This window comes from Centrocercus urophasianus, unplaced genomic scaffold (assembly GCF_019232065.1).
Source record: "Centrocercus urophasianus isolate 14NV4802_14NV808 unplaced genomic scaffold, USGS_Curo_1.0 seq_59, whole genome shotgun sequence".
NCBI lineage: Eukaryota > Metazoa > Chordata > Aves > Galliformes > Phasianidae > Centrocercus > Centrocercus urophasianus.
The window spans coordinates 473,644-501,311 of NW_024885188.1; the positions used below are offsets into that span (position 1 = coordinate 473,644).

Sequence of the window (27,668 nt, forward strand, 5' to 3'; positions counted from 1 at the left end):
CACTGGCATTTCATGGTACGGTCTTCAAGCTAAAGAGAAATGAATCTGTTCTTCCCAGATTTGAAAACAGACTAAGGGCTGTTTGTTCTGTTGAGGCTGATTTCTGTAGGTATTTGTGTTTGCTGCAGAGCACACCTTGGCATGGTTTGATCATAATTGCATACTGTGTTGAGGACCCAATATATGTTCTCCATTCCTTTTAAAAATATGCTTTGGTTTTAGTTAATGCAAGAGTAGACTTAGTTTGAAAACATAGAAAATATGGTCTAAGAATATCAACTGTGGTAATCCCATTAGTCTAAAGATTTAGGTTTTTTTGAAGCTGGTTATGAGTTTCTTTACTTTAAAAGTCAGTTCCAAAAATCAAAAGGCTCTTCAGATGTTTATGAGGTTATTGTGCAGATGGCAGCAGACACGAGTATGGCATGTGCCTTCCAGCAGAACGAGTGCCAGGGCTCTGCATCAAAACAAGGTATAAGAATCTTGAAGGAGGGAAACAGGCTCTGCTCAGGTTGTGTTTTGGTAATGTTTTTACCCACTGGGGGTACTGCCTGAGCTTTCTGGGGCAACTCCTTCCTTATTGTCCATCTGCCTTTGTATGTATGTAAATGATCAACTAATTCTGGGGGATCTGAAAGATATGTCAGAGAACGTTTGATATTTTCAAAGAAAAGACCAGAAGATTTTATCTATTTGGAAATAACACTGAAGTGAAACCATAAATTCAGAATTCCTGAAATAGTGGTTGTTACAGGATTCTTCTTGTAAGGTTGTTTTCCCCCAGTGACGACATCGATTTGTGGTGAACTGAAGAAAGGAGAAAATGACCCTGAGGATCTGTATTTTAAAAATAAACCCTGAGCTCAGCTGGCAGTGCTCTGAGCCAGCAGTGCAGCCGAAGACGTTTGCTTTGTGCAGTGAGGCCACAATGTCTGTGGCTGTCACTCTGGCCTTGGCTCCGTTGGCTCATTCAGGCTCTGTATCCGGTACAGGTGTGATTGTCCCGGCGCAGGCAGGGCTGAACTGATGGCTACAGGGCAGATATGGCTATAGGCAGATCCATGTATTTATTGTAGAGCGAATGCAGAATAGAAGAAATGTGGCATCTGTGTCATCTATCACAGTCCCGTCATGTCTGCAGTGTGGTACAGGGAGTACTCAATAGAGAGAGGCAGAAGCTGTTGCTTATGGAGGAACTGTTAATAACAGACAGAAGGCCACCTAGGCTGAATAGTGTAAGGAATCTCTGTGTGCATTTGTTGGGATTTCTCATGGAAATGATCCCATCGTGCATCACATTCAGAAAGCTGGAATGCATGGATGCATGGTGCGGAGCAGCTGCAACGTGAAGTAATGTGGTAAATAATTGACTGGCCCGTGATGGTGTTTTGATGTAGGAGGTAAAGCACAGGGGTGCAGGTTCTCGTGATATTGGGTACTTTTCTAAAAAGAAGAATGAAGAGGGAGAATCGCTGTTGAAAGAATTTGAGAGTTTTACATTCTACATTTGAATTGTTGGTGCACTGATAGATACTGAAATACATATACATATTTTTAATAAGCATTATCACATGTTAGATTGCATTACCGATTAAGAAGTGGTCACAGAGTGATCACTGGGAATGTAGGCGTTGATCTCAGATAAAATTGTAAGTTTTGTGTTTTGAAATTAAAGAATGATAATAATAAAAATGTATTAAAAGCTTATCATTTAAAAAATCTTAATTTTAGAGTAATTAATGTTTCATTTTTTCTCTCTTGGGCTTTGAAGCTGCCTGGGAGTTTGTGGGAACAAATAACCTGGGAAACTGATGGAACTGTTGATACTGAAATTCAGAGCCAGCTGGTAGAAAGTAATTAAAGCCTGTGTGTTCCCTGCATGAAGGAGGAGAGTGGGGATTGTGTGAAAAGCCATGATCTGCACCCGTAGGTGTGCCAAGCTGTTATGTAATGAGGCTTCCTTCAGCCTCATGCAAACAAACTCATTTTGTGTGGAATGATTGATAAGCTCCTTTCTAGTTTATTTTGGCATTCAAGATGATCCAATTCCACTCTGGTGTTTTAGCTTTGTTCCTTTGTCTTTCCATTTTCTTATTTATCACAACAGATTCTCTCATTTTGACCTAAGATTAGCGGTTTGGGAGTTCAGTGGGACCTCATGGAACAGAGCAGAAAGCCTAGCCAAGGCTGATTCCTGAGGAGAAACTACAAAGGGCCGTCAAACCTGAACCATGTGACTAATAAGGCATGTTTATGCTTTGAGTGGGCTGAAAATCAGGTGACACGTTGGACAAGCACTGTGCCGTTACGTGAGCTTATGTGAAAAAGACTTTATTGAAAGTTGCATGGTATTTTAATTCTGCCTTTCTCTTCCTCACTTGGAAATGGTATTATAATTTCGGTTTATACAGCAAGAGCATTTCCTAGCGTTTATGATTGCATCAAAAAGTTTGAAGATGTGATTAAAGTATGGCCTAAGACTTGGAAATTTGAACCTACTCTCCACTACTTATTTTTCACAGGTTTTCACCTTAATAGTTAGAATTAAACATTTTGAGGTCCAGAAACAGGAATATTGATAATCAGTTGAAAAATCAGTGGAAAAGATGTCAGGGGTACATATGAAAGATATGGAAATGTAGTTCCTGTTTCTCCTGCATCTGAGCCTCCATGTGCTGGACCTCAGCTTAGAAGGCCAGAACTTTCCCTTGGAAGATTTGGGTTTTTTTTTGAGAATTTCCTGTAATAATAGTTTTTCATGGTTAAAGTTTTCAGCCTTATTCAGTGTGGATTCTCACAGTGTGTGATTCCTTTTTTCTTCCTTTCTCCCTCCAAAATCTCTGCTTGTTTGTACAGTCTTTGGGGATACATAGCATTTCTGTTTAGAAGGCTTTTTGGCAGTTATTCACAGTCTCCTGACTCAGTTTAAAGGAAAAGGTCTTACTAAGATTTGCTTTGCCTAGCTCTGTTTGGTATTGATGAATTGAGAGAAAGGAGATGAGCACTTAAAGTTGAAGTAAGCTTCCTTTTGATTTCTTTATGTGGTCTGACTGTCGCCTGAACCCAATGACTTGGTTTTCTTCCTCAGGTCAATCAATCTGCAGAGAGGCTGGAGGAAATGACAGGCGTTAGAAATAATAATAAAGAAATTGCTAAGTAGCTGACCTGATTTTATATGTTCCTCCTCCTTGCATCTTACATTTATAAGCTTTCAAGGAACGCAGAGGTGATAATACATGCCTCTGTACTTTGAGGGGACATTCTAGCTGGTTCTTGGGATGCCTCCATCGGCTTACCTGGCTGCTAGCAGTGTCTGGTGTTCTTACTACATAGCAGGAGTATGGTTTGTAGTCTTTGACACAGTGATGGTAGAATATGATATTCTTGTTCAAAGTTTGCTACCTCATGGTCAAAAGGAACATTTCATTTCATAATAGAGGCATAGGAATCTGAAGATCTTCAGCTTTTGTCTGCTGTTTTTCAGATGAGATAGCACTTTGTTTCTGAGATTTGCTGCTGTGGTTTAACCCAAGTTTCTTCAGCCTTAATAGAGAAGCTTCTTTAAGGGTCTGAAGGAGGAGAACAGCCGTGATATTTCTATTTCTAAATGTGCTTACAAGGATGACAAGAAGGGGTAAACATGAAATTTTGATGGATCTCAAACACAGAATGGAAGTATGAAAAAGGTGGAAATGTGGCTGGCTGGGCAGGAGGAATAGAGAAGTATTGTCTAAGCTCGCAAGAATTGAGAAAGCAAAAGCTGAGCTTGAGTGAGGGATGTGAAGGGCTTCTGCAAGCAAATGGAAGGCTCAGAAAAATGTAAACCCACTATTCTAAGCACTCCTTACCAAAGACATGGAGAAACCAGAGGTACTTACTGCCTTTTTTGGCCTTGTTTTACACTAGTGCAATAAAAACTAGCACTATTTTTTTACTGAGTAAAATCAAAGGATCATACCCATCCCCCTCAGGAAGGGATGAACAGCTGTGTAATTTGCATTCTGACGTGCCTGTCTGATGGCAACCTGAATGCTGTGCTGTCGACCTGGCAGTCTACCTGGGAGTCGAGCAGTCAGCAGTCAGAGCAGCAGCCAAGAAGGTGGTGAGCAGACCACAAGGTATGGAAGTTATGGAGTAACTTATGCTGGGTAAGGAAGAGTTGTTCCTTGAAGATCTAGTTAATCAAGTTTGTCGTTTTGCTAGGCTTTGATTTGTAGCTTCCAGCATTTTTTGGGGGGGGGGTTTATGCTTTTTCTGGGATAGTGGATATTAAAGAAACTTTTCTCTTTTGAACAGAGTAGCCCATGCTCAGCCCATGCTGAAGCATGGGACAGAGCTGAAGTTGGTGAATAACTGGGAAGTCTAGGTAGGAAAGCAGCACAACCCAGCTCTGTGGGCTGAAAAGAGATGTTTTCCTGGTTGCAGAGGCAAACTTTGTGATTCTGCTTTTAAAACTAGGAGTGAAGAATCAAGCTTCTGCTGGACTAGTAGTGGAAGTAAACAAATAGTCACATTCCATTGAAAATGATGAATTGCAAAATGAATTTATTATTGTATGAGATGACTTGGTAGGAAATATCGACTGGTAGAATAAAGTGATAACATCTGGAAGCCAGGAAGCTGAGGATAAGCAGTCACTGGTGGAGAGGCAATGCTGTATAAATCATTTCAAGTTTACAGCCAGCTTCCAGAGGACAGGATGTGGAGAACAAAGTCTGGGTGAGGAGGGTGAGGCTGGGAGAACTTAGTGCTGAAAATACAGAATGGAAAAAGATTCTTTTTCATCACTAGAATGGGTTGACAGTGGGTTGACAAAGTCCTATCTCACACAAAAACGAAGTGGAGATTATGCCATAACTTGAGGACAAGAATCACAAGAGAGAAAGATGAGAAAGCTGGGGAACAGAGGAGAAATAAAGCAGAACTAGCTGCAGAAAACAATTGTCTGTGCCCAAGAATCCAGAATCCAGTACCAGAAGCCACTCATGTGATTGGAGGTTCTGTATTGGCTACAGCCAAAGTAAGCAGACCCACTATACACCTCCAGGAGAAGTTGAAAGAGGTGTATAGGGTGGTGTTTTTCTGAGGAAAGTGACTTTGACAAAATGAGGAGAAGGCAGACCAAGAGACTGAAGGCTAAGAGACAACGGAGTGCTACTACAAGGTTTGAATGCTTTTTGCTATCAAAGGACATTCTTAGAAAGGCATTTTTCTTAACTGATAAATTTCAGCTGTGTTCCTTAGTCACTGGCTGTCTGTGGTTAAATTTGTGTGATGGATAAGAAAGTCTTAAAATTGAAGTGGGGAAAAACTAACACAGAAATAAGGAATGAGAGTGATATCAGGCAAAGGAAATATTGATAAGGTGAGATCAGAGGGCAGATATATCCCCAGGGATGAGGAGATGGAAATGAGCATATGGAAGCTGGGATGAAATTTGGAAAGGCTAATGCATTCCCTTCAAGTGACTGGAATTGGATAATCTCTGTCTTAGCATTCTGAAAATAATGGTACATGTAACTTAAGAATTTGGGGGCAAAGATCTTTTTTTTAATCTGTACATTTTACCGCAGTGACAATACATGGTACATGATGGAAAATCATCCCACCAACTCAATCCCAGTTTGTGGTCTTAATGTGACCACAATATAATGTTTTTACAGGAAAGACTGGAGAGGGCAAAAAAGCCTGGATACTGAGATGAAGACAAGGTTAAGTGCATGCAAAGAAAATAGCCTTTGTCATGTTAAACTGAGCTTACTTTGTTAAAATTATTTATTTCTCTGTGAGAGAACTGCAGTACATTTCATGTTTGAACTTGCAACTCACACAATTCTAACAAGCAGTTTTAGCTGCAGTGAAAGACATCAGGATTATGGGAGGTATGAATTAGGTCAGAAGCTGTCTAGGAAAGCTATTGCGAGGGAACTGATGAAGATAGTATCTGAATCATTGATTTCTTAGTTAAAGATTCAAGTGCATAACATACAGTGATAACCTTAAATCAAAAAATAAGGACAAGTGCAGGGCTGGAATACAGTGGCTCTGAGAATTTAAAGTAACAGGGAACCTTTATAAATTTAAGTAGGACTCTGTTTCTACAACCTAACCATTAGGGTGTCCAACCTCTTGGCTTGCCTGGGCTGCACTGAGTGAACAGGAATTGTCTTGGACCAAGTGTATGTGTGCCACTCCAAAAGTAATGACTCCTGTTTATTTCCATGGAAACTACAACAGATACAAGGAGCACAGTAACGCTATTTGATACAGCAAGTTCTCATCTGCAAAACTCTGTTTCTTAACGTAGTGACCACCAGTAGCTGTGCATTCCAGCAGAGAACAAGAGGTGCGTGCCGTGCTTGTAACAGTCTGCACCTCTGTTGCTGTCAGTGCTGCTGAAGCATGCCACCCCCCGCGGTGTGCTGCATCCACTGGTTGGTCTCTGTAAACGTTCAGCAAGTGTCAATGAATGTCAATGGGTGCTATTCTTTCTGCGTGAGGGAATTCGGCTCCACCCCCTTGCTCCATCTGCACTTGCACATCAGACCCATTTTGTCAGACTGCCCCTCTGCTGCCATCTGTCACACAGCAACAAAATGTAACGGATACTGGTGGGAAGGTTCAACCTCTACTGCCGTCCCCCCAACATCTGCCTCTGATGTCATGGGCCAACATGAGGAAATAGGAGGCACTACTTTTGGAGCAGCCCTCATAAAATACATTATATAGTTAATGTATTAAAGTAACAAGACATTTTTTTTTAATTAAAACATATAGTCAACAACAGCAGCATAAAGCTAGTGGGATATTTGACCTTGTTTTTGTGAAAGTAGCGCATCAGTTTGGGTCAGTGGAAGGGGCTGCAATGACTGAGGTCTTGAGGTGTTTGTTAGAGATTTCTGATGAAGTTTTACTCTTCCTGTGCTTCACTCTTGGAAACAGCTGCTCACAGATGTACATACTGCTAAAAAGCAATGACCTGAATAAGGCATGTCTGTGAAGGGAGGGAGATTTCTCCCTGCTAGGAGAGGGCTTTTAAACATCTGATAAAGAGACAAGATTGAATTTTGGGTTGCAATTCCATACATTCTATTTGGAAATTGGCAAAAAATGTATTTATGTCAACTGAAGACAGCCACAAGTAAACCAGAAAATTGATGATTTTTTGGGGCACTCTTGAATCTACTCTCAAATTATCAAGATTTGAGATGCATTTTTTGGTTTTAGTTATTTCAGCTGTAGCCTCATGCAAAAAAAAGAACAAAAAACAAACAAAAGTAAAACAAGAAAACTCCACCAACAAAAAGAAAACACCAACAAACATAAAGCGATTTGAATTCAGAAGCAATGTAACTGCATCCACATGGGGGTGTGATTCCACATTAATTAATAATTTCCCCTGTGGCACTTCTGTGCTGCTGGTGGTTAATTAAATCCTGGGAAAACTGGCTCCACCAGGAAGTCTGCTGCAGGAATACCTGAGCTGGTTCTGGCAGTGAGGTAGTTAGCATAATGATACACTTACGCTAATTAGGCTTGGCAGACTTGTGCCCGGCCCAGAGGCGCTTTGTGGATGTTTCTGTCTGTGGCATTATCCACACAACTCGGCTAATCCATCTTTGGACAACGGACCGCCTGTGGTGTGATGGAGAACTGGAAGGCCTTCCTAGGCCGAGTCAGAGGAATCAGGTGAAGGGAAGGGTTGTGAATGTGGGAGCTAATAACATACATTTATATTAAAAATGGTGATGTTAAAGGTAGACGCTTCCCTCAGAAGTTTTGTTCACAGTGTAGCCATGAATGGAAGAACGTGCAAAGAGAGATTTTCTGTTTCTTCAGCTGTGGCTCATTATGTTAGGAGATAATTAGAAGTCACATACTTGTTTAGCTGGGACAAATGAAGGATGAGAGAAGAGTACTGCTCATCTATGAACAGTAAGAACCTGTGCTGATACAAAAGCAAATGGCATTCACATTCTTGATTATAGATTAGTACGCACCGAGGATGAAGTTTAGGAATGGTTTTCAATGTAAGTGATTGCTGCAAAAACCTCTAGTATGGTACCCTTCTGTAAGAAGGTTGTTGCCTGTCGTAGCAAAAAGCAGAAAGTGGCTGAACGCAGGCTGGGATGTTCCTAAATCTAAACGCTTCCTCATGTGGAGGAGAGGAGGAAGGCGATTAGTGAGTTGCATATTGAAACTTGGAAAGGTGTTGGAAGTTCTCTGCTGTGGGGTAAGAATTGCAACAGCAGAGACCTGAATCACTGCCACATCTGTGTTCCCAGTGAGTGCTGTGGAGACATTAAGACGAGCAAAATGGTTGAGGGAGGGAATGCTGATGAGTCAAAAAGCAAATTAAAAACTCTGGCATATTTTGTATTTATTATTATGGACATTTATATTATTTATACATTGTAATTACCTAGTTCTTTAAGAAGACTTGTTTCTCTCTCTCTCACTCCTATTTCACATACGCAAAGTTATATGAGTATCATGCACTTGGGTATTAATGCTTAGCCTGGGAATAGATTCTGCAGGTGAAGCAGCAGAATAACTCTTTGAAGATGTAAGCAACAGTTATGCTGTCTGGGTAAACCTGCTTGGCTGTTTTAACTACGAGGCGAGGAGTAACCTTTCCAGCTGCTTCTCCAACCGTTCTGCTTTGAAAGTGAAACTACAGAACTATGTCCCTGAGGGGTTCAGGCATAGCAGTGTTACTAAGCTTCGGCTCAGGTTTCATGGAGCCCCGTTGTGCTGCTCTCTGCAGTGCTCAGATGCTGCAGCGCATTCCATCTGCACAGCAGAGCCATTTCTGCAGTTTGCTGCAGCTCAGAGGAGAGGTTTATCACAAGTTAAAAAGCAAAAAATCAAGAGTGGCAAAATGTAGCGATGTCAGTGCACCAGTCAGGACAGTTGCTTCAGGACATTTTGTGTCGACTTCCCGGAGTCTTATCAGTGTATATGTAGGGTGCCTTCCCACAGTTACAGCCTGAGTTACAGCCTGAGCCTTCCTTTATGCCCCTTGGCATAATTGTGATACTTCACTATTTCGGATTTAATCTTCACATATGTATTTTACTACAAACTTACTGCTATTCCTTCAGCGTCTAGCATGGTATTTGCTGTCTGTGAAATCCGGACGCTGCTCTGCTGCATGTCACATATAGGGGAGTGTTTGCAGTGCTGTTTTTTCCTTTGTTCCTGCTGAACTCTTCTCTGTGAAAGAAGTTGTCTTTTTGTGACTCTTGTATCAGAGCTGGAGAGATAGAGCTCCATCCTGAGTGTTATTACAAAGTTACCCAGGATGTTCTGAGAGTCCTAAAGAACTTTTCAAAAAGAAATGGACTGGTTTATGCTTTTCTGGGGATGCTCAAAGAGCATTTCAGAAACACCATTGTCTTCAACTTTCCAGCTGCCTCAGCTTGAGAGCTCAGCCTGTCTGAATTGCAAAAAGGGAAATATGTTGCTTCATCCTTTATCCTTTTCTATATTTGTGCTGTGTAAAGATAGCTGCAGAGATAAATAAATCTTTCAGGAAGATGATCCCGACTGTGTTTTGCACATGGGAGTAGATTAGATAATGGCTGTTTACTTCCTTAGTGCTTTGAGTCTATATTCCCCCGAAGTAAATGGGAAGACTCATTTTGTATGCTCCCCACAGAGAACTGTTAGCAGTTAGTTTCTGTCCTCCATCAGGCCCATGCTGCTATCAGATATGCGGAACTCTGGAGGGAGGATTTGTGGTTGTGTGATTGCTATTACAGCAACTTTCCCTGACATACCTGTTATCTGCACTGTGGAACAGCCCAGTAGCACTTAAGAAATGTATTCCAAAGAGCTGGGACAGGAAGAAAGTGTAATTTCTCCTTGTAGTTCTCTTTGGTATTCTTGGTGTCCTTTATAGTTACAGTATCTAATTGCAAGCTGGAGATCTTCTCAGGCTAAAGTATGGAGATGAATGTTGAGGATGAGAAGACCAATTCAAATTTCATAGTTTCATACCAGAGTGAAAAAACTCTCCAATGTATTGCTTCTTCTGACTACAGTTGAGATTTTTAACAGCTGAGAGGACTTACAAACGCTTTTGAAATCAGTGTCTTTCATGTCTTGTAGAGCTGTTTTTGGTTCAAACCCCTTGCTTAGGTTACCTTACTTTTCTGGTTGCTATTTGCTACCTATCTGAAGTGCATAAGCTGTTTTGGAAAATGATCACCATGCTTCACAGTGACAATATACTGAATTAATTGCTGGCTAAGTCCATACTCACCTTATTTGTTTCTACATATACAATTTCTGATCTGAAACTGTATGATTTTGTGCAGAAATCTGGGAGTCTTGAGGACATCCTGAAAACTTGGCTCTTTGGTTTAGTGCAATTGTGTGATCCATACAGAGCTGTACTGATGAACAGCATGCTTACTGAGTAGTCTGAAAGGATTTATCTTGCGTGAAAGTATGTATGCTTCAACTCACTTCTCTCTTTTTAATGTAGTGTGAGTCCTGTCACCACTCTGCTATGGTTCTGGTTTCAGTTGCCTTTGCTGAATCACAACAGGCAAGGCAGAAGAAAAGGGGATAGCAGCAGGTAGCAGATGTTCCCAACTTAAAACATCCATTGTAGGAGAAATTAGGTTGCACTTTGCCCCAGAATTATTGAGACTTGAAAGATCCCAGAATCTCAGAACCAGAGGGGCTGGAAGGGACCTCTGGAGATCCCCCAGTCTGGCTTCTCCAAAGCAGTTCCCTACAGCAGCTGCATAGGAAAGCGTCTGGGGAATATCTCTAGAGAAGGAGACCCCACCACCTCTGTGGGCAGCATGTGCCAGGGCTCTGCCAGCCTCACAGTAAAGAAGTTCTTCCTCATGTTCGGATGAAACTCCCTGGGTTCCAGTTTTGCCCAGTGTCCCTTGTTCTGTCACCAGGCATGGCTGAACAGAGCCTGGCTCCATCCACTTAACCCCCATCCTTCAGATATTGGTCAGCACTGATCAGGTCCCTCTCAGCCTTCTGTTTTCCAGGCAAGCAGCCCCACGGCTCTCAGTTTCCCCACCAGGAGATGCTCTGTGCCCCCCCATCTCTGCAGCCCTCCACTGCGCTCTCTCCAGCAGTTCCCTGTCTTTTTTGAAGTGAGGAGCCCCGCACTGGGCGCAGTGCTCCAGCTGTGCTTCCCCAGAGCAGAGCAGAGGGGAGCAGCACCTCCCTTGCCCTGCTGGCCACGCTCTGTGCAATGCACCCCAGGGTCCCATTGGCTTCTTGGCCACCACAGCGCACTGCTGGTGCGTGGTCACCTCTTGGTTACCAGGACACCCAGGTCTTCTTGTACTGATGCGTGTAGTTATTCCTCCCAGACGCAGGGCTCTGCACTTGCTGTTGTTGAACTTCCTAGGGTTCTTCTCTGCCCAACTCTCCGGGAAGTCCAGGCCAGATTTGGCAGGCGACTTAAAATCTGTTACATCTTGATTGTTAGGCTCTTAAAACAGATGTTATCTTCATTTTATGTGTCAGTGGTCTTTATCCAGACATTGCACTGATAGAAGGGGTAACAGAAAGAATGAATAACAGCCTGGAAATGGGAGCAAAACAGCAGTTCCCAGAGTCCCAAAAGCTGCACCAGAAAGAAGAAAATGCTGTGATTATTGTCAAACTGGAATCAGGTGAAGAATTGGGTTTTCTTTTCAGAGTTAGTGAAGTTGGGTGCTGGAGCAAGGATGAATATTATTCTTGTGGCTTTAACTGTTACTAAGTAGATTGCTGTGAAAATAATGCTTCCTATTTATTTCCTTGGAAACTGAAAGAGATGAAAGGGCACAATAACATTATTTGATAGAACAAATTCTCAGCTACAAAACAAGACAATAGTCACCACCATTAGCTGTGCATTTTTGCCATCAAGGAACAAGAGCTTCACGCTGTACTTGTCAAAATCTTCATGGCCATCTAGCACATGGCTTGTCTTTCATATCTCTGTTGCCACTGCTGAAATGCCTCTCCTGTCCCTCACTGTGTCACATCCAATGGTTGGTCCCCATAAGTATTCAGCAAGCATCCATGAATAAGAGCGGGTGCCTTTTTTTCCACATGGAGGAATTCAGTTCCACTCCTTTGCTTCATGCACATTTCCATGTCAGATTCCATTTTGTCAGACTGTCCCTCTGCTGCCATCTGCCACACGGCAACAAAATTTAATGGGTGGGAAGGTTCAAACTCTACTGCCATCCCACCAACATCTGCCTCTGGTGTTGTGGGTTGACATCATAAATTAGGAGGCATTACTTTTGGAGCAGCCGTCATACTTTTGTATACAGTTCTACAGTATATCAGGCTCTTGATTTTTAGGAGTTATTTCTGTGCTGTCTATCTAGATATCACATGCTGAAATGAGGAAATGCATGAAGAAGAATGCATTTTTAGTATGTTTTTTTTTTCCTTTGTTGGAAAGGGAAAAGCGTTTTCCTGCTTTGCATATCTTAAATGCTCAGAAAATCTGCATTCACTTTATGTCAAATATTCTCATATTCAGCTTTGTCATCATGGTGAATTGACTGTGAATACTTCAGGAAAAATGAGAGTCAAATGTGAAGCAATGGGGTCCAGTTCTTCCCTGTTATGATGAGATCAAAAGGCACGTTGAGATGAATCACAGCATTGCAGGGATTGCAAGAGACCTTAAGAGATCAATTGGTCCAACCCTTTGCTAAAGCAGTTCCCTACAGTAGGTGGCTCAGGTGGGCATCCAGACGGGTCTTGAATATCTCCATAGAGATATTCCCCAGCAATATGGGCAGCCTGTTCCTGTGCTGCATCACCCTTGCTATAAAGAAGTTCTTTCATGTGTTAGTACAGAACTTCCCATAGTCAAGTTTTGGGCCATTACTCCTTGTGCACCACCAAGAAGAGCCTGACCTCATCCATTAGCCTCCCACCTGCCTTCAGACGTTTATAAACATTGATCGGATATCCCCCTTAGTCTTTTCCCCAGGCTAAATAGCCCCGTGTTACTTGGCTTCTTCTCATATGGGAGATGCTCCTGGTCCTTCATCGTCTTTGTGGCCCTCCACTGGACTCCTTTGAAGAGATTCCTGTCTTTTTAGAACTTGGGAGCCCAGAACTGGACACATTAATCTGAATGTGGCCTCCCCAGGGCAGAGCAGAGGAAAGAACCACCTCCCTTGCCCTTCTGGCCATGCTCTTTTTATTGCATCCCAGGATCCCCTTAGCCTTCTGCTGGCTCATGGCCAACCTGTTGTCCACCAGGACCCCCAGGTCCTGCTGTGCAGCGATCGCCTCCAGCAGGTCATCCCCTAACCTGTACAGATGCATGTGAGTATTCCTCCCCAAGAGCTGGACTCTACGCTTGCTCATGTTAAACATCATTGTTCCTCCCTGCTGATCTCTCCAATAATAAAGTCCAAATCAAGAAGAGAGTTTGTGCTTCAGATGGTATCCATCAGACTCTGCAAAATTCTGGAATAAGCCTGATCTTCATTTTAGCTAACAAAGCATCTGTTCTCGAATTGAAGATGTCTTCAAAGTCAAATTTATGATTCATTTTCAACCAGTTATGCACTTCTTGCAGAAAATGGGCCAGAGTTTGGTCCTCCTCTGGATCAGATGTTTTATGATTATCAGGTCTGACACTCAAATTACATGCTTTTTCTGTTGGTTTCCTAACAGGGCATTTCCTGTGTGCTCTTCAAATAATCTCAATGGGCATCTCATTCCCATGCCTTCCCTCTTATTCCTTACCTACGCAGAGTTTGTTTGACACATTCAGAACTTGTGTTCTCTGTTTTGTTACTAGTTAGAATGAGCAGCCTCTATTTGAGGGCAAAACCACTCATATTTGTGAATGAGCTAGAATTATCTAGCAGTGATATTTTCATGCTGAATGCTTCATTACACCCATTTCGCTGCCTTTTATGCTGTTAAACTCTCTGATAGTGTATGTAAATAACACTTTCAGTCATGGTCTTTATACACTGGGAATCCAGCTTACCACTGAAATTGGACATACTTTCCTCAATCATGTAAAGCAGAAGATAAGCTTCTCTTTTTTTCTTCTTCCTTTTTTAAGGGCAAGCCTCAAAATAATAGTAATTAGAGTGCTCACACACACAGAGTGAAATTGCAGTGTGTAAATAGAAGCAAATAAATACAAAAGATCAAAGGCTAGATGGTACAGATATGTACATATTGAGGAGAAGACTAAAAGGTAAGGATATGTAGATATAGAGGGGTGCTGGTAGCCAGCCTGGGAGCATATCTTCACCAAGCTGTCATTCCTGTAGAAGGGACTCTGTTTTGCCTGTGAAGTTGCAGCATTAGACTTAAAACTTCCTGATAGATCTTGCTGAGGATTACACCAGTGTTCTGTTGAATTTTGAGACACTTAATCCCATTTTAGCTTTCTTTTTTTTTTTTTCCTTCCTTTTCCTTGCCAGGAATCTGCAATCACTGAGCACCTGATAAAAATCTGTGAGTAGTTTATCGGTCCCTTGGGCACTGAGGTGTTCCACACCTGCCTTCATAGCCAGATGCTACCTCAGCTAGGGTGTAATCCTTTCTCTGGCTCACATGCTTGTGCTGACAGGTTTGCTGTGTGCTGTGCATCCTCAGTGTACTCTGGTCTCTTTTCCTTCCAGGATGGCACACTCTTTGAATGAATGGCTATGGCAGCACGAGTTCTGGCTCCCCCCAGGAATTACATGGGAGGACATGAAGGAGTCTGAAGACATCCACTACCCTAAGCCTCGTGATCTCCTGCTCAGCATCCCTTTTGCCTTAATCCTGGTTGTCATTCGATGTGTCTTTGAAAGGTAAGTTCTTTAGTGATGTTTGGGGTGTTTTGGGGGTAACAGCATCATTGCAGGTCCAAAACGTGGCTCTGTTGTCTGGACCAGTGCACGATTGAAGAGAACCACAGAAACATCAGATCATAAATTCTGCTGAGACAGATATTTTAGGTCTTACTTTGCAGCTGTATTTATTTACTAAAGAAGCATGTTGAATATAGAGCATTTACCCTTAAGATCTAATTATAAGCAGTGTAACTTCCTACACTTAAAACAGGTAAGCCCTGGTATTAGTTTGTGCTTGTGCTTCAAAATGCAGACATACTGTTTCTGTTGTACATTGCTGGCTGTTTCTGGGTCAAGTGAAGTGGAAATAGTGTTTAGACTTCCTAAATACATTTAGGTGCCCTCTATCTCAGAAAGTGAGGATCTGGGATATCTCACCGGACAGGGCAGCCTAAATAATATGCATTAACATAAGCTTGTGCCCTCAGAACCAGCACTGCATAGCCACATGAACATATGCATTTCACTCACCACAGTTCAGGATTCAGGAGTGTAATTTCCTTCGGAGCACCATGCAGGGAGAATTGTGGCTGCTTTCTCCAGGTCAGGGCCTGCTGGAGCCACTTACAGTGCTGGGCTGCCAGAATCTCTCCTCCTCTTCCCCTGCTTTGTGGCTGCTTTTTGCAGTCTTCCAGTAACAACACAAGAGTTGCTGTGGTTTTAGGATCTTTTTGGCCGGAGCCATTTGGAAATTTTACCCTTCAGGGAAGAAAATTTGGGAATTATGGCAGAGGCACAGCTTGAAATCTCCCAGTGTTTGCTGGGTGGGTTTCATGAAGGTCCTCAACTGGTGCTATTGATATAGGCAGTTTAGCCATTGTTTAGTGTTGGTGTGATGTAATTTGTATGCAGATCAACTGAAAGTTACCATAGTGTCATCAACTGTCAAGGCTGCAGAATAAATCCGCCTTCATGATTTTGAAAATTACTTAAAATAGTCTTTGCTGGATTGAAGAAATCCTATTCCTACCTGCTGTCTGAAGAGGGTTCCTTTAAGGGACGATGGCTGCTCCAGAAATAATGCTTTCTAGTTTATTATGTTGGCCCACAACATGAGAAAAGGATGGTGGTGGGATGGCAGTAGAGGTTGAACCTCCCCACCAACATCCCATTACCATGTGACGGATAGCAGGACAAGGGCAGTCTGACAGAATGGTGTCTGACATGGAAGTGGATGAAGCAAGGGGGGTGAATTGAATTCCTCCATGAGGAAAAAATGATACACACTGATGTTCATCAACATTTATGGAGACCAAACAGTGGATGTGAGCACAGTGAGGGACAGGTGGTGCATTTCAGCAGTGGAGGCATTGAGGTGGGTCACCTCTGCCGTTGAAGATTTGTGTGAGTGCAGCTTGCAAACATTGTTGGCAGAAAGGCACAGCTAAAGGTGGTGACCATGTTGAGAAACAGTGTTACGTAGCTGAGAACGTGCTCTATCAAATAGAGCTATTGTGCTGTCTGTAACTGTTGTAGTGTCCATGGAAATAAATGGGAGGCATTACTTTTGGAGCAACCTACATAGTTTAGTCAAAGATGGTGGTGGTGGTTTTTAGGAAAAAAAATAAAAAAATTAAAATTAAAAATCAAAAAAGAGTGCACAAGAAAATGGAAATAGACCTCTCTGTAGGCTAGTAACAGATTTCTTCTCTGGATTTTTTGTGACACGAGGACATAATGGAAAAGTTCTTTGAAGTAGATTCTAAATTCTGTTGTGAGAATGTTTTTATGTAAAAGTACTGGCATTCAAGTAGAGTGTTATTAAAACCAAATGCATGAATGATTATTTAAAGAATCTTTTTATGATGATACTTGGAATTGTTTGTAAAGAATATGTTTAGGGTGCATTCCATAAATTGTGTTGTTTTTATCATCCGCTTACCTGAGGACATAGGTGTCTCACTTACCTCCACTCATGTTTGAACCAAGCTGCTGTCAGCAACCATTAAAAGAGAAGTCAATCACATTTCTTCCTTGCTGACCTGTAGTCTTCTTTAGGTAGGTGATCTCAGTTGGCCACTTAGACATGCTTGGAGAGTGAAGCTAGATATCAACCTCCATGTTCTGCATTGACCAGAATTGCCCCATTCTGGGCTCGTGAAGACAGAGGAGCCAGACTCTGCTCAGTGATGCCTAGTGGCAGGACAAGAAGAGGCACTGAACACAAACTAAAACACATGATATCCCATCTGAATATAAGAAAACACTTTTTTACTGCAAGGGTGGTCAGATATTGGGACAGGTCGCACAGGAAGGGAACACTCTTCTGTGGAGAAACTCAAAGCCCCGCTGCCCGCTCAGCAGCCTGCTCTCGCCACCTCAGCCTGAGCTGCAGAGCTGGGCTGCGTGGTATCCTGAGGCCCCTTCCAGCTCTAACAGTTCAGTGCTTTTGCGTCTTTGTATTCCTCTTCCTCCTGCCACATTGGTCCTAGTCTGCCTGAATATCTTTTGTCTCCTTTAAGATACCTCCAACCAGATAAAAAGATTTTTTTTCTTTACTATCCAAACACTGCGTCAGCTGGGAGGGTTTCCATGGGCCTAGGCCTGCTCATGCATTTTAAAGCTGTTTTAATTCACAAACTTCATTAAATAAAAGCTTCTTGCCACACCCTTTAAAAGATAATATCTCATTTTACAAGTCCAGGAAACCTGTAATCATGCCACTATCTTACCTATGCAAATTACAAGCTAATGTTCTGAGCCATATTCTTGTTTGTCCTAACTCTCTACAGGCATTTATTTCAGCAGGAAATTTTCACATTCTTAAATCATTACTGTTTCACAGTCAATTCATCCTGGAAAAGAAAGCCTCCCTTAGTGTGAATCAAGCCCACTGTCTTTCAGTTACGTTGCACAGGTGGGCTAGGATGGTTTAGGCTCATTGGCAGAGTTTGGAGAAAAGCAGGCTGAAAGGATGCGTATTATTTTTCACTTTCCGTGCAGATGGCTCTGACTCTGTAGCTTTGCATGTTTGTGGATCAAAATGTGAGTTTGGAGAACATAAATAAGCTACAAGATTGGTTTAAATGGCTTTCCCTTGGCCTCTGTCAATTTATTCTACCCTTATGACTTGTAACTGTGCATCCGGTGTAAAGCATTTCTTTTGTTTGAGTATGCTCTCTGTTTCTGGTGGTTCCTGCTCTGGATTTCAGAAATGCTCTGTCAGAATTCCAAGAAAATTCTGAAGAGGCAAGAGAAGCCCAGAGGAGGTTCTGTGAGCCGTATTTCAGCAGCTGCGTTGGATGCCTTGCTTGGCATTTTTTAATGGTACCATCTTATGGTTTTGGAGTTCATACCTTGGGAGTTTTTCTACCTGCTGCTACCTGGAGTGTTTTTTCTTTTCCTCTCCTTGGCATGTATGGGCTGAACTTGGATAAACTGTGACAAAAACATCCAACAGCCAGTTGTTGAGTGGATTAGGTGGTGGCTGTGGGAAGTGGAGGAGCTGGGTGGGGCCTGGGAGAGCTGAGGACACTGTGAGTGCAACCCTGGAGGAAAAAACACTTTGTGAAGCAACTCCTCTCTGAGCTGCTGTGATCTGGGTAAGGTGGGAAAATAGGGGGTGTTCAGGGCTGGTGAGCAGCATACAGTGCTGTTTGTCTCCATGTGCCACAGTACTGAGGCAGGTCAGAGAACCACAGAGTTGTTGAGGTTGGACAGACCAATAAGATCATCCTGTCCAACCAGCAACCCCCACCGGTGACACTCTCGGCCATGGCACTCACTGCCACATCTCCATGTTTCTTGAAGACTTCCTGGGCAGCCTGTTCCAGTGCCTCACCATTTGTTCTGAGTGTACAAATAAATGAAAATTAATTTATTATAAATAAATGCTTCCTGATATCTAAGCTGCACCTCCCCTGGAGCAACTTCAGGCCATTTCCAGCTGTTGGGGGAGGTAAGTAGTTCTGTACTGACACAGGAGAGGAGCTAAAACTCGAGAACCTCTTCAGTTCTTCTGATTGTGCTTGTACATATGAAGTGTGTTCTGGACCCGTAATTTGGAGCCAGATTTTAAACATCTGTGTGCCTTAACAGAACTTTTCCCTTGGTGGCGTCAAGTGGTACAACAAATGACAAAGTCAAGAAACAGCAACCTGGAAGATTCATTTTGGGCTTTAGGAAGAACTTCATTCCTGGGAGGATGGTGCAGGCCTGGGACATGTCACCAGAGACATGGAGAATCTCTGTACTTGGTGTCCTCAAGACTTAGCTATGGTGCGTTTCCAAGACTTCATGTTGAAACCTCTATTGTCCTGATTAGATGTTAGCAATGGTCTCCCTTTGAGCAGGACATTGGACTGGAGAAATCCAGAGGTCTCTTTCAGCCAATGCTAGTTTATTGGGCACTGTGACGTACTTATACCCCACCTTTTTGTGATAATTGGCAGCCCAGCAGGCTCTGCTTTTTACAGATTTCTGCACAAGCTCAGGTCTAGGTGGATGCTTCTGAGCCTTAGCACAATTCTGTATACTGGTGAATATATCATACATGTGAAAGTAGGATGCTGAGCTGGCAAGTGTCCTATGTCACTGCCTATTATATTGTCCTTTTCTGTGCTCCTGTCCATGTTTTCGTACAGGACACTGGTGCTCAAAGGTTGATTTTGAGTCTTTGTATCCAATACTCAAACTGTAGTGTCCCGACATCACTCATAACTTCCTGTAGTTGCATTTAAAGGCCAGGGTCTTAGATGCATTGTGATTGTTTCAGGTGTTTTGTATCTCCCTGCAGCTGTAGTTTAGAGCTGTCTCAGTGACTCTTTTCTTAACTATATGGGAAAAACTTGATGATTTTGGAGCTTATGACATTAACATTTCCTCAAGACCTTTGTGCTTCCTTTGCACAAAGGGGAAGATGAGTGCCTCTTAGCTAAATTTTGGATGATAAAAGAACAGTTCTAGTGAATGGTGAAAAAAGCTTTTAATAGGAGAAAACGATAGGATAAAACACAAACCTTACATATTACAAAGCGATTCAAGATTCTTGGTGATGTGGCAACATCAATTTTCAGGCACAAGTACAGACACTGAAATTCTGAATTGTGAAACAATTTTCTGAAGGAAACTAGGAGCTAAAATAGGCTCAGAATTGCACAGAGCTTTCTTCAGACCCACTGTAGATGTTATGATGTGAGAATACTTCAGTCTAAATTTGCTTTTTCTGTCCATTAGTTTCTACTTGGACTGGCAACTTGGGTGTATTCAGGTGCTACACAAATAACGATCATTAAACAGTACACATCAAAATCAAAGCATTCTGACTGAACAAAATCCTGAGGAATCTCAGGTTTCTAGTTGTCACCAGTACAAAAATAAAAGACTCAAAAATTACTTTAAACTTTAAAAATCTTCATGAAATCATGGAGCCATTGATTCTCATTCAAGTTAACTAAAATCAGCTTAAATAAATTATCTATACTATATAAGTGCATACCTGTTTGTGTGTATACAAGTGCACTTCATACGTTTGTATCAATTTAATTTGGACTGTATAGCATTGGTAATAATTCAGCTCTCATTTAAATATAACTCCGTCAACTGCATTGATGTCTTTAAAAGTGCTTATCATTGCCTGTTTGCAGAATGTCTTTACTAAGCAGTAGCAATTTGATCTTCCCAAGAGCAGTGTTCTTTTGTAGAGTGGGAGAAGTGTTATCGTGTAACTCCTAAGAGCAGGAAAGCAAAGAATTGCTGCCAGTGATGCTAGTGATGCTAGCGATTGCTGCTCTGCCCTGGGCAGGGGGATGGTAGCAGTATCATTCATGGTTGCCAGAACGAATGAAACAGGAAAGCATGGGAGCTGCTATTTTTGTGCAGAGTTGGGTTGCACTGAAGATATTTCAGGAGGAGATTTCAAGCACTATTTCTGCATTATTAAAATGTTTCAAGTTGTTTCCAGCCTGTAATGGACATGGCTGGATATGGCGCATCCTACTGCTCATTTTGAATGGAAGCTTAGCTTTGCTTCTGCTTGTTGCTCTTTCTGTAGCCAAAATGTCACCAAGGTTTTGTGGGTAGTGAGTATGAACCTCATTCTCTGAGTCTGGAGATGTTGCAGAACAGACTTTTTTTTAGGCTATCTCCTCCAGTTCTCATTTTCTACCTTTCCATAGGACTTAGAAATAAATTTACTCTGGGTTTTCTATCCTGAACTTTCTTACAGAATGTAGACACTTACAAGCCAGAAAGGTAATGCTAATGAAAATAACATTTGAGGTTCCTGAACACTTAGATCCTCACGGGTGTATTGCTGAGAGCCAGAAGCAGTGGGGAACCAAGGGTGAAGGACACTGATGAATGTCTTCCTTAAAATAATTAAAATTAATTAAAATAATTAAATACTCAGTGGAGCTTTAAGCTCCAGAAGATGACCTCCTGGGAAACTGCAGTCCTCTTGGCCTCACCTCTGTTCCTGGGAAGGTGGTGGAGTGGCTTTTTCTGGGTTCCATCTCCAAGCAAGTGGAAGAAAATAAGTTTGGCAGATGTAGTCAACATTGTTTCACCATGCTTGACCAACCTGGTTGCCTTCTGTGGTACCATGACCAGCTGGGTAGATGAGGGGAGGGCAGTGAATGTTGTATACCTTGACTTCAGCAAGGCTTTTGACACCATCTCATGTAACATCCTTGTAATGAAGCTTAAAAGGTGGGGTAGATGAGTGGACAGTGAGATGGATTGAGAACTGGCTAACCAGCAGATCTCAGAGGGCTGTGATCAGCAGAACTGTCTGACAGTCTGGTTGGAGGCTGTAACCAGTGGTGTTCCCCAAGGGTCAGTGCTAGGCCTGGTCTTTCAGCGTCTTCATCAGTGACCTAGATGAAGGGATGTGCACCCTCAGCAAGTTTGCTGATGATACAAAGCTGGGAGAAGCAGCTGACACAGCAGAAGGCCATGTTGTCGTTCAAAGAGACCTGGGCAGGATGGAGGGGACAGAGAGGAACCTTAGGAAGTTAAATGATAACAAGTACACAGACCTGCACCAGGGGAGGAATAAACTACATGCATCAGTACAGGTTAGGGGCTGCCCTGCTGGAAAAAAGCCTTGAAGAGAAGACCTGGGTGTCCTGGTAACCAAGAGGTGACCATGCACCAGCAGTGCGCTGTGGTGGCCAAGAAGCCAATGGGACCCTGGGGTGCATTGCACAGAGCGTGGCCAGCAGGGCAAGGGAGGTGCTGCTCCCCTCTGCTCTGCTCTGGGGAAGCACAGCTGGAGCACTGCGCCCAGTGCGGGGCTCCTCACTTCAAAAAAGACAGGGAACTGCTGGAGAGAGCGCAGTGGAGGGCTGCAGAGATGGGGGGGCACAGAGCATCTCCTGGTGGGGAAACTGAGAGCCGTGGGGCTGCTTGCCTGGAAAACAGAAGGCTGAGAGGGACCTGATCAGTGCTGACCAATATCTGAAGGATGGGGGTTAAGTGGATGGAGCCAGGCTCTGTTCAGCCATGCCTGGTGAGTTCCATCCACACGTGAAGAAGAATCATAGAATCGCAAGGTTGGAAACGACCTACAAGATCATCTAGTCCAACCGTCTCCTCATCACCGCCTGCCACCACTAGCACTAAAACTAAAACTAGACTAGAACTGCGAGGCTGGCAGAGCCCTGGCACATGCTGAACCAGAGCAGTTTTGGAGCTGCATTTGGAGATAGTCAAAAATCTCCTGGATGCTTTCTTGTGTTCCTGCTGTAGGGAGCCTGCTTTAGCAAGGGGTTGGTGTGGGGGATCTCCAGAGGTCCCTTCCCTATGGTTCTGTGATTGAGAACAACTGGTTTGGGGTATTTCATCCCTTGGTTATGACATTCCTTGAAAGCCTGCAGAGAGTCTTCAAAAAGCAAAGGAAAGCAAAGGAGTTTGAATTCTGGAGCAAGGTTGCATAGAGGCATGGGGAAAAGACAGCTCTGCTTCTCTTTTATGTGTTTAATACAGCTGGGTGCGTGAAAACTGATACTGGACAAACTATCTCAATTTACAAAATATTCAAAATTATTTCTTTGAAGATATCTTTTAATTATTATTATTTTAACTTCTGGTTTTTGTTTTGTTATTGTCGTTGTTGCTCCTGAGTTCAGTTGCTTGTACCATCTGTTAGAAATCAGTAGCTGAACTGACACCTCTGATATTCTTGTAAATCAAGTAGCACAGAGTGATTAAAGTACATCTTGTGAGGACTACTGTTATGGCTCACTTCTGAAATAAAGAGCATTTGAACGCTGCATTTGAAAGAAAAAAAGAAATACCTCTTCACTCAGTGTCAGGGCTGCTGATTTCTATAAAGTGTAACCATCGAGGACTCCAGAAATAAGTGAGAGCATTAACGCCTTGCTGTTCGGAATACAGTGAGGGAGTCAGACCTGCTAAAAATTAGCAGTTGAAAGTTACTGTGTTACACCCACAGCCATTAGGTTAGCATAGAGACTTGTGATGCATTGTAAGCCATTGAATGAGTTAGAGATAATGCATTTTGAATTACAAAATCTTGCAATTTGCAGAAGAGGAAGAGAAAGGAAGTTTCAGCTGTGGAGCTCTGTGTCTGCAGTGTCCTTCCTTAGGCTGCCTCTGTGCTTCAGCCGCAAGTTTGACATGGAAAGAGCCCCAGCAGAGCAAATTGTGGATTCTGAAAGCCCCAGAGCTCCTTATCCCAGAGTCCAGTGGTTGGGAGACTGTATCCTACAGATTATTAATGCTTAACCAATTAGCCAACCAAGTCCTATTTAAAATTAGAGAAATCCTCACAAGTGATTTTCCTGCTCCTTTCACTTCAGGATGCAACGTAAAATGGTAAGTGATGTGCATTATCTCTCAGCTTAACTGGATCCTGGGATTCTGGCATCCTCTGACATTCCTGAAGGCCCGAAGATGTGATGAATTTGGTTATTGCTTTTTTTAAAAAAAAGTTTATGAATGTGATGTATTTAGAGGTGTGCAGTACTTAGCTCGGGTCTGCTTTACATTTCCTTCATAGAATCATGGAATCACATGGTTGGAAACGACCTACAAGATCACCTAGTCCAACCGTCTCCTCATCACCATTGCCATCACTAGCACTTCAGCCTTCTGCTCCAAGCTCCCATTTTATGCTCTAAATTACCATTTCCCTCAATTAAAAAAAAATATTTTGATTCCTTTGTGTATCTTTGTGGCAGATTCATACGGAGTGAAACTGATGTCGTATAAGCTGAAAAGTGAGTTTAATGAAAGGTTAAATGATGTTTCAAACAGAAAAACCATAAGACAGATCTCTCAGTTCACATCTTGGCAGATGCTGGTTAAATGTACCTGGGGGAGTTCAAGCATTCTGAACATTAGTTTGCATTCTGTTGGAAATGACACGTTCATCTTTGTTGGCTGCAACAGCTTCCTTAGCTGCAGATACAAAGGCTTAGAGATTTGCTCTCAAATCTTGTTCTAAATTCATGCTCCATCAACACCAGGCTCCAACAAATGCATCATAGTGAAGTCCAGATCAGTAATTAGGTCAGATGCTGCTCCCTCACAGTTAAAAATTAGCAGTGATCCCAGTTTTCATTTGAACCATCTACTACTGGCTGGAAGCTTCTGGTTAGCTTCTAATCCAGCTTTCTGATTTATTTCCGATCAACTTGGCTTCATAAGACATCCAACTTCTTTAGCTTTGGCAACCTCACTGTAAGTACACATACAGAAAGAGTATTGATGAATGTGGTTGTATTTATGCATGAAGGTTGTGGTGTAAATTTCTGTAGAAACAAAGCCCCTTAGAAACTTCTGAGCCCCTTCCTTAAGATGCAAACCATGCCATTGATTGTATTATTACAGCAGGGTTTAATATTTGAGTTAAAACCATACAGAAAACATTGCACCAATTGTTCACTTTGGGAAAAGAATAAAAGGATAAAAGGATAAAGGTCAAATTTATGCAGTATCTGCTAACAAGTGCTCAGGTACAGTCAAGATGAGCGCAGTGTCACCTTTATATCAGAGTATAAAGCAACAGACCATTGTACAGCCCAGAGCTCTGGATTTCTACATGAGCTCAAGGGGCACATGGGGATATGGGTGACCCCATCCCCATTGCTGCTGGGTGAACATCCTTTCTCTTCTGAAGTGGGGAATTTGAATGCTGAGCCTCTTTCGTCATCGGACGGAGAATCCAGCTGATTTAAACACAGTAGGTGTTTGTCACCACTGCTGTTATCAGTGCCTGGAAGCATGAATTGGGCACATGAGAAAGAGAAAACTTCTCTTCAAGCTGAAAAGCAGCTTCTGTCTTCCCATGTTCCTGTGATGCAAAATGATTTTGTTCTCCTTGCTGCAACAAGTTACACTGATGCTAGAAGACCAATAATAATTAATGCAGTTTGTGCAGAATTCAAGGTAAATACTACAGCAAAGTGCTGTTTAACTAATGCTTCATTTAAATGCATATTCACACTCAAAGACGTTCTAGCTCATTCAGGTGCTGCCTATTTCTTTCCAGCTGTAACCAGCTTGTGTAATGCAACACATGTGGGGAACAGGAAACCTATAGTAGTATTATGGTTTGATTCCCGAGCTACATGGAGAAGAAATGTAGGGAACTAGGACTGTCTATTCACTTTCTGTGGTCCTGTGCTTTGAGTCGGCTTGATTTTCAAATGCGGAAGTCAAAGGAGAACTTTCTTGCATTTTATTGGAGTTCAGACAGTCTCACAGAAAGGCCGTGGCATCTCCTTGTAAGGAGGTATCAGTAGCTGTTCTGCCAGGAGTGCACTGAACCTTCTAACCTGGCTGTTGGGATTGGTTCATCTCCAAGAAAACCTTCCATCAGGATCACAGCTCACCCTTTTTCATTGCACTGAACTACAAGGGTGGTGATTCCTGTGCCAGCTCTCCGTGTAGAGACTGTGTGGATGGTTCCTGTTTTGACCTCTGTCCACCATCGTTTTCAGGGACTCGTTCCCATGGAATCTATATCCTGTAAGATGCGCTTTTTATGCCTGCCGTGTGGTTTAAGGGCTGGGAAGTGAGTGTTGGTGCCCCCGAGAACAGGCTGTGCCTCAAGAGTTCTGTACAAATTTCTTTGTCGCTCCTGGTCTGCATGAAGCCATGGCTTCATCTCTCCCTCTCCACGTTCTACTAACTGTTAAGCCAAAATAGTTGTGTTCTTCTTATCATAGTTCATGTGGAAATAGCTTGCTCTCCTTCTTCCTCTGCCAGATTGTCATGCAAGTATTGGTTTGTGTATTCCCAGAAAATGTTTGTGCATTTGTGCATCACATTATGTGGATAAAGAGTCTTTGGGCCCTAATTACAAAGCGTATGTAGTGAGTACAGGGAATTCTTCTTTCAGTTTAGCAGCTGCTCTGTGCTTGATCTTCCAAAAATGATTCAATACAAGGGGCAATGAGCACAAAATGGAACGTAAGAAATTCCATACAAACATGAGGAAAAAGCTTCTGTTCTGTGAGGGTGACAGAGCACTGGAGCAACCTGCACAGAGAGGTGATGGAGTCTCCTTCTCTGGAGATATTCAAAGCCCACCTGGACTCAGTGGTCAGCAGGGGTCCCTTCCAACCCCTGCGATTCTGTGATTCTGTAGCAGGAGGTGCTTCAGATAGCAGTGTAGTTTATCTTTATCCATAGTGTTTGTGATTCCTGCACTGACACTGTGATATTTTTATACACGGAGACTGATAATTGGAGTATGTTCCTACACACAAACAATAGTTTACAGATAACATATCTTGTTACTATAGGCAGAGAACAAATGCTGCGTCCTGAGCAAGTAAGAGCTGTTAAAATAAGCCTTATGAGAGGGAGAAGTTTGTTCCCTAACACTCTTAACATTTGCCCTAGAACTTCTCTGCCTTTTTGGGCAGCAGCTGCTGACTGCAGTGTGAGAAAACATGCAGCTAAATTTGTTACTAGCAATCTCCCTTGACTGAACTCAGGATGAAGTCTTAGGAGACTTGCAGCTCACTGTCATAGCACAGCTCAGCCCAGTAGTGCTGGGTGAGCAGAAAGGCACTGAAGATCAGAGGGAAGGGAGACACAGCCTCAAGAAGGTGTCTAGCTTGGGAATCCTGAGAGATTATCTCAGTCAGAAGTTGCAGTTATAATGCAAGAATTACTGTCTCAGCATGGGACCTGCTCTATTTGAAAGTCAAACTGCATGCAGACAATTTAAGAACAGATCATTAATGTGAATGACTACAACTGTTCTCCTTGCTTCACACAGCCTAATGCTTCCTTCAGGTGCCAAGATCCATAAATCTGCTGATTTCTGTGTGTCTTTGGTAACTACATGGAGCAATGAATTAGTGGCAGCTTCCAAGAACAGAAGGCACAATAAACTGCTCCGAGTTTGTGACTTGACATTGACTTCAGCCATTGTGTTGCAGGGAGAACTGGAATAGTTCACTTCCTGAGCCCTTGTAACATTCCTTCTTCTCAAGATGAAGAAGGGGTGGGAGGAGGATTTGGCGTCTAGTTGGCCTTTGACGAAGGGAGCTTCCCTGCTGATGCACACGATAAAGCAAAAAAATACCCCTCTGTCCTCTTGTGCAATAGTGGAAGAAGAACAAGCTTTGCAAGCTCTTTAGCCATTTAGGACAAATTTTATTGGTCTAAATTTTATATGAAGGCTTAGGACCAACATGTTAATTTACAGAGGATCAAATGCTAGGGAGTAAATGAAGAAATTTTAAACACAGTCTTACTCACAAATGGAACATGTTCTTAACAAGTGCGCAAAAACAACAGTGTAACTCTGATTCCTATCCATATATGTATTTATATTACTTAGCTGTCATTGTAAGACTTTACAAAATTTATTATTTTAATGAAATTAAC

At 42.5% G+C, this 27,668-nt stretch overlaps 1 protein-coding gene across 3 annotated transcripts in view; it reads left to right on the forward strand.

Moving 5' to 3' along the window:
- Positions 1 to 27,668, forward strand: part of CERS4 (ceramide synthase 4) — a 64,103-nt gene that overhangs the window by 11,535 nt on the left and 24,900 nt on the right. For all 3 annotated transcript variants that reach the window (XM_042836328.1, XM_042836326.1, XM_042836327.1), the window contains exon 3: positions 14,643 to 14,816. In XM_042836328.1, coding sequence (XP_042692262.1) covers positions 14,643 to 14,816 — 174 coding nt within the window. The remainder of the gene's footprint in view (positions 1 to 14,642; positions 14,817 to 27,668) is intronic.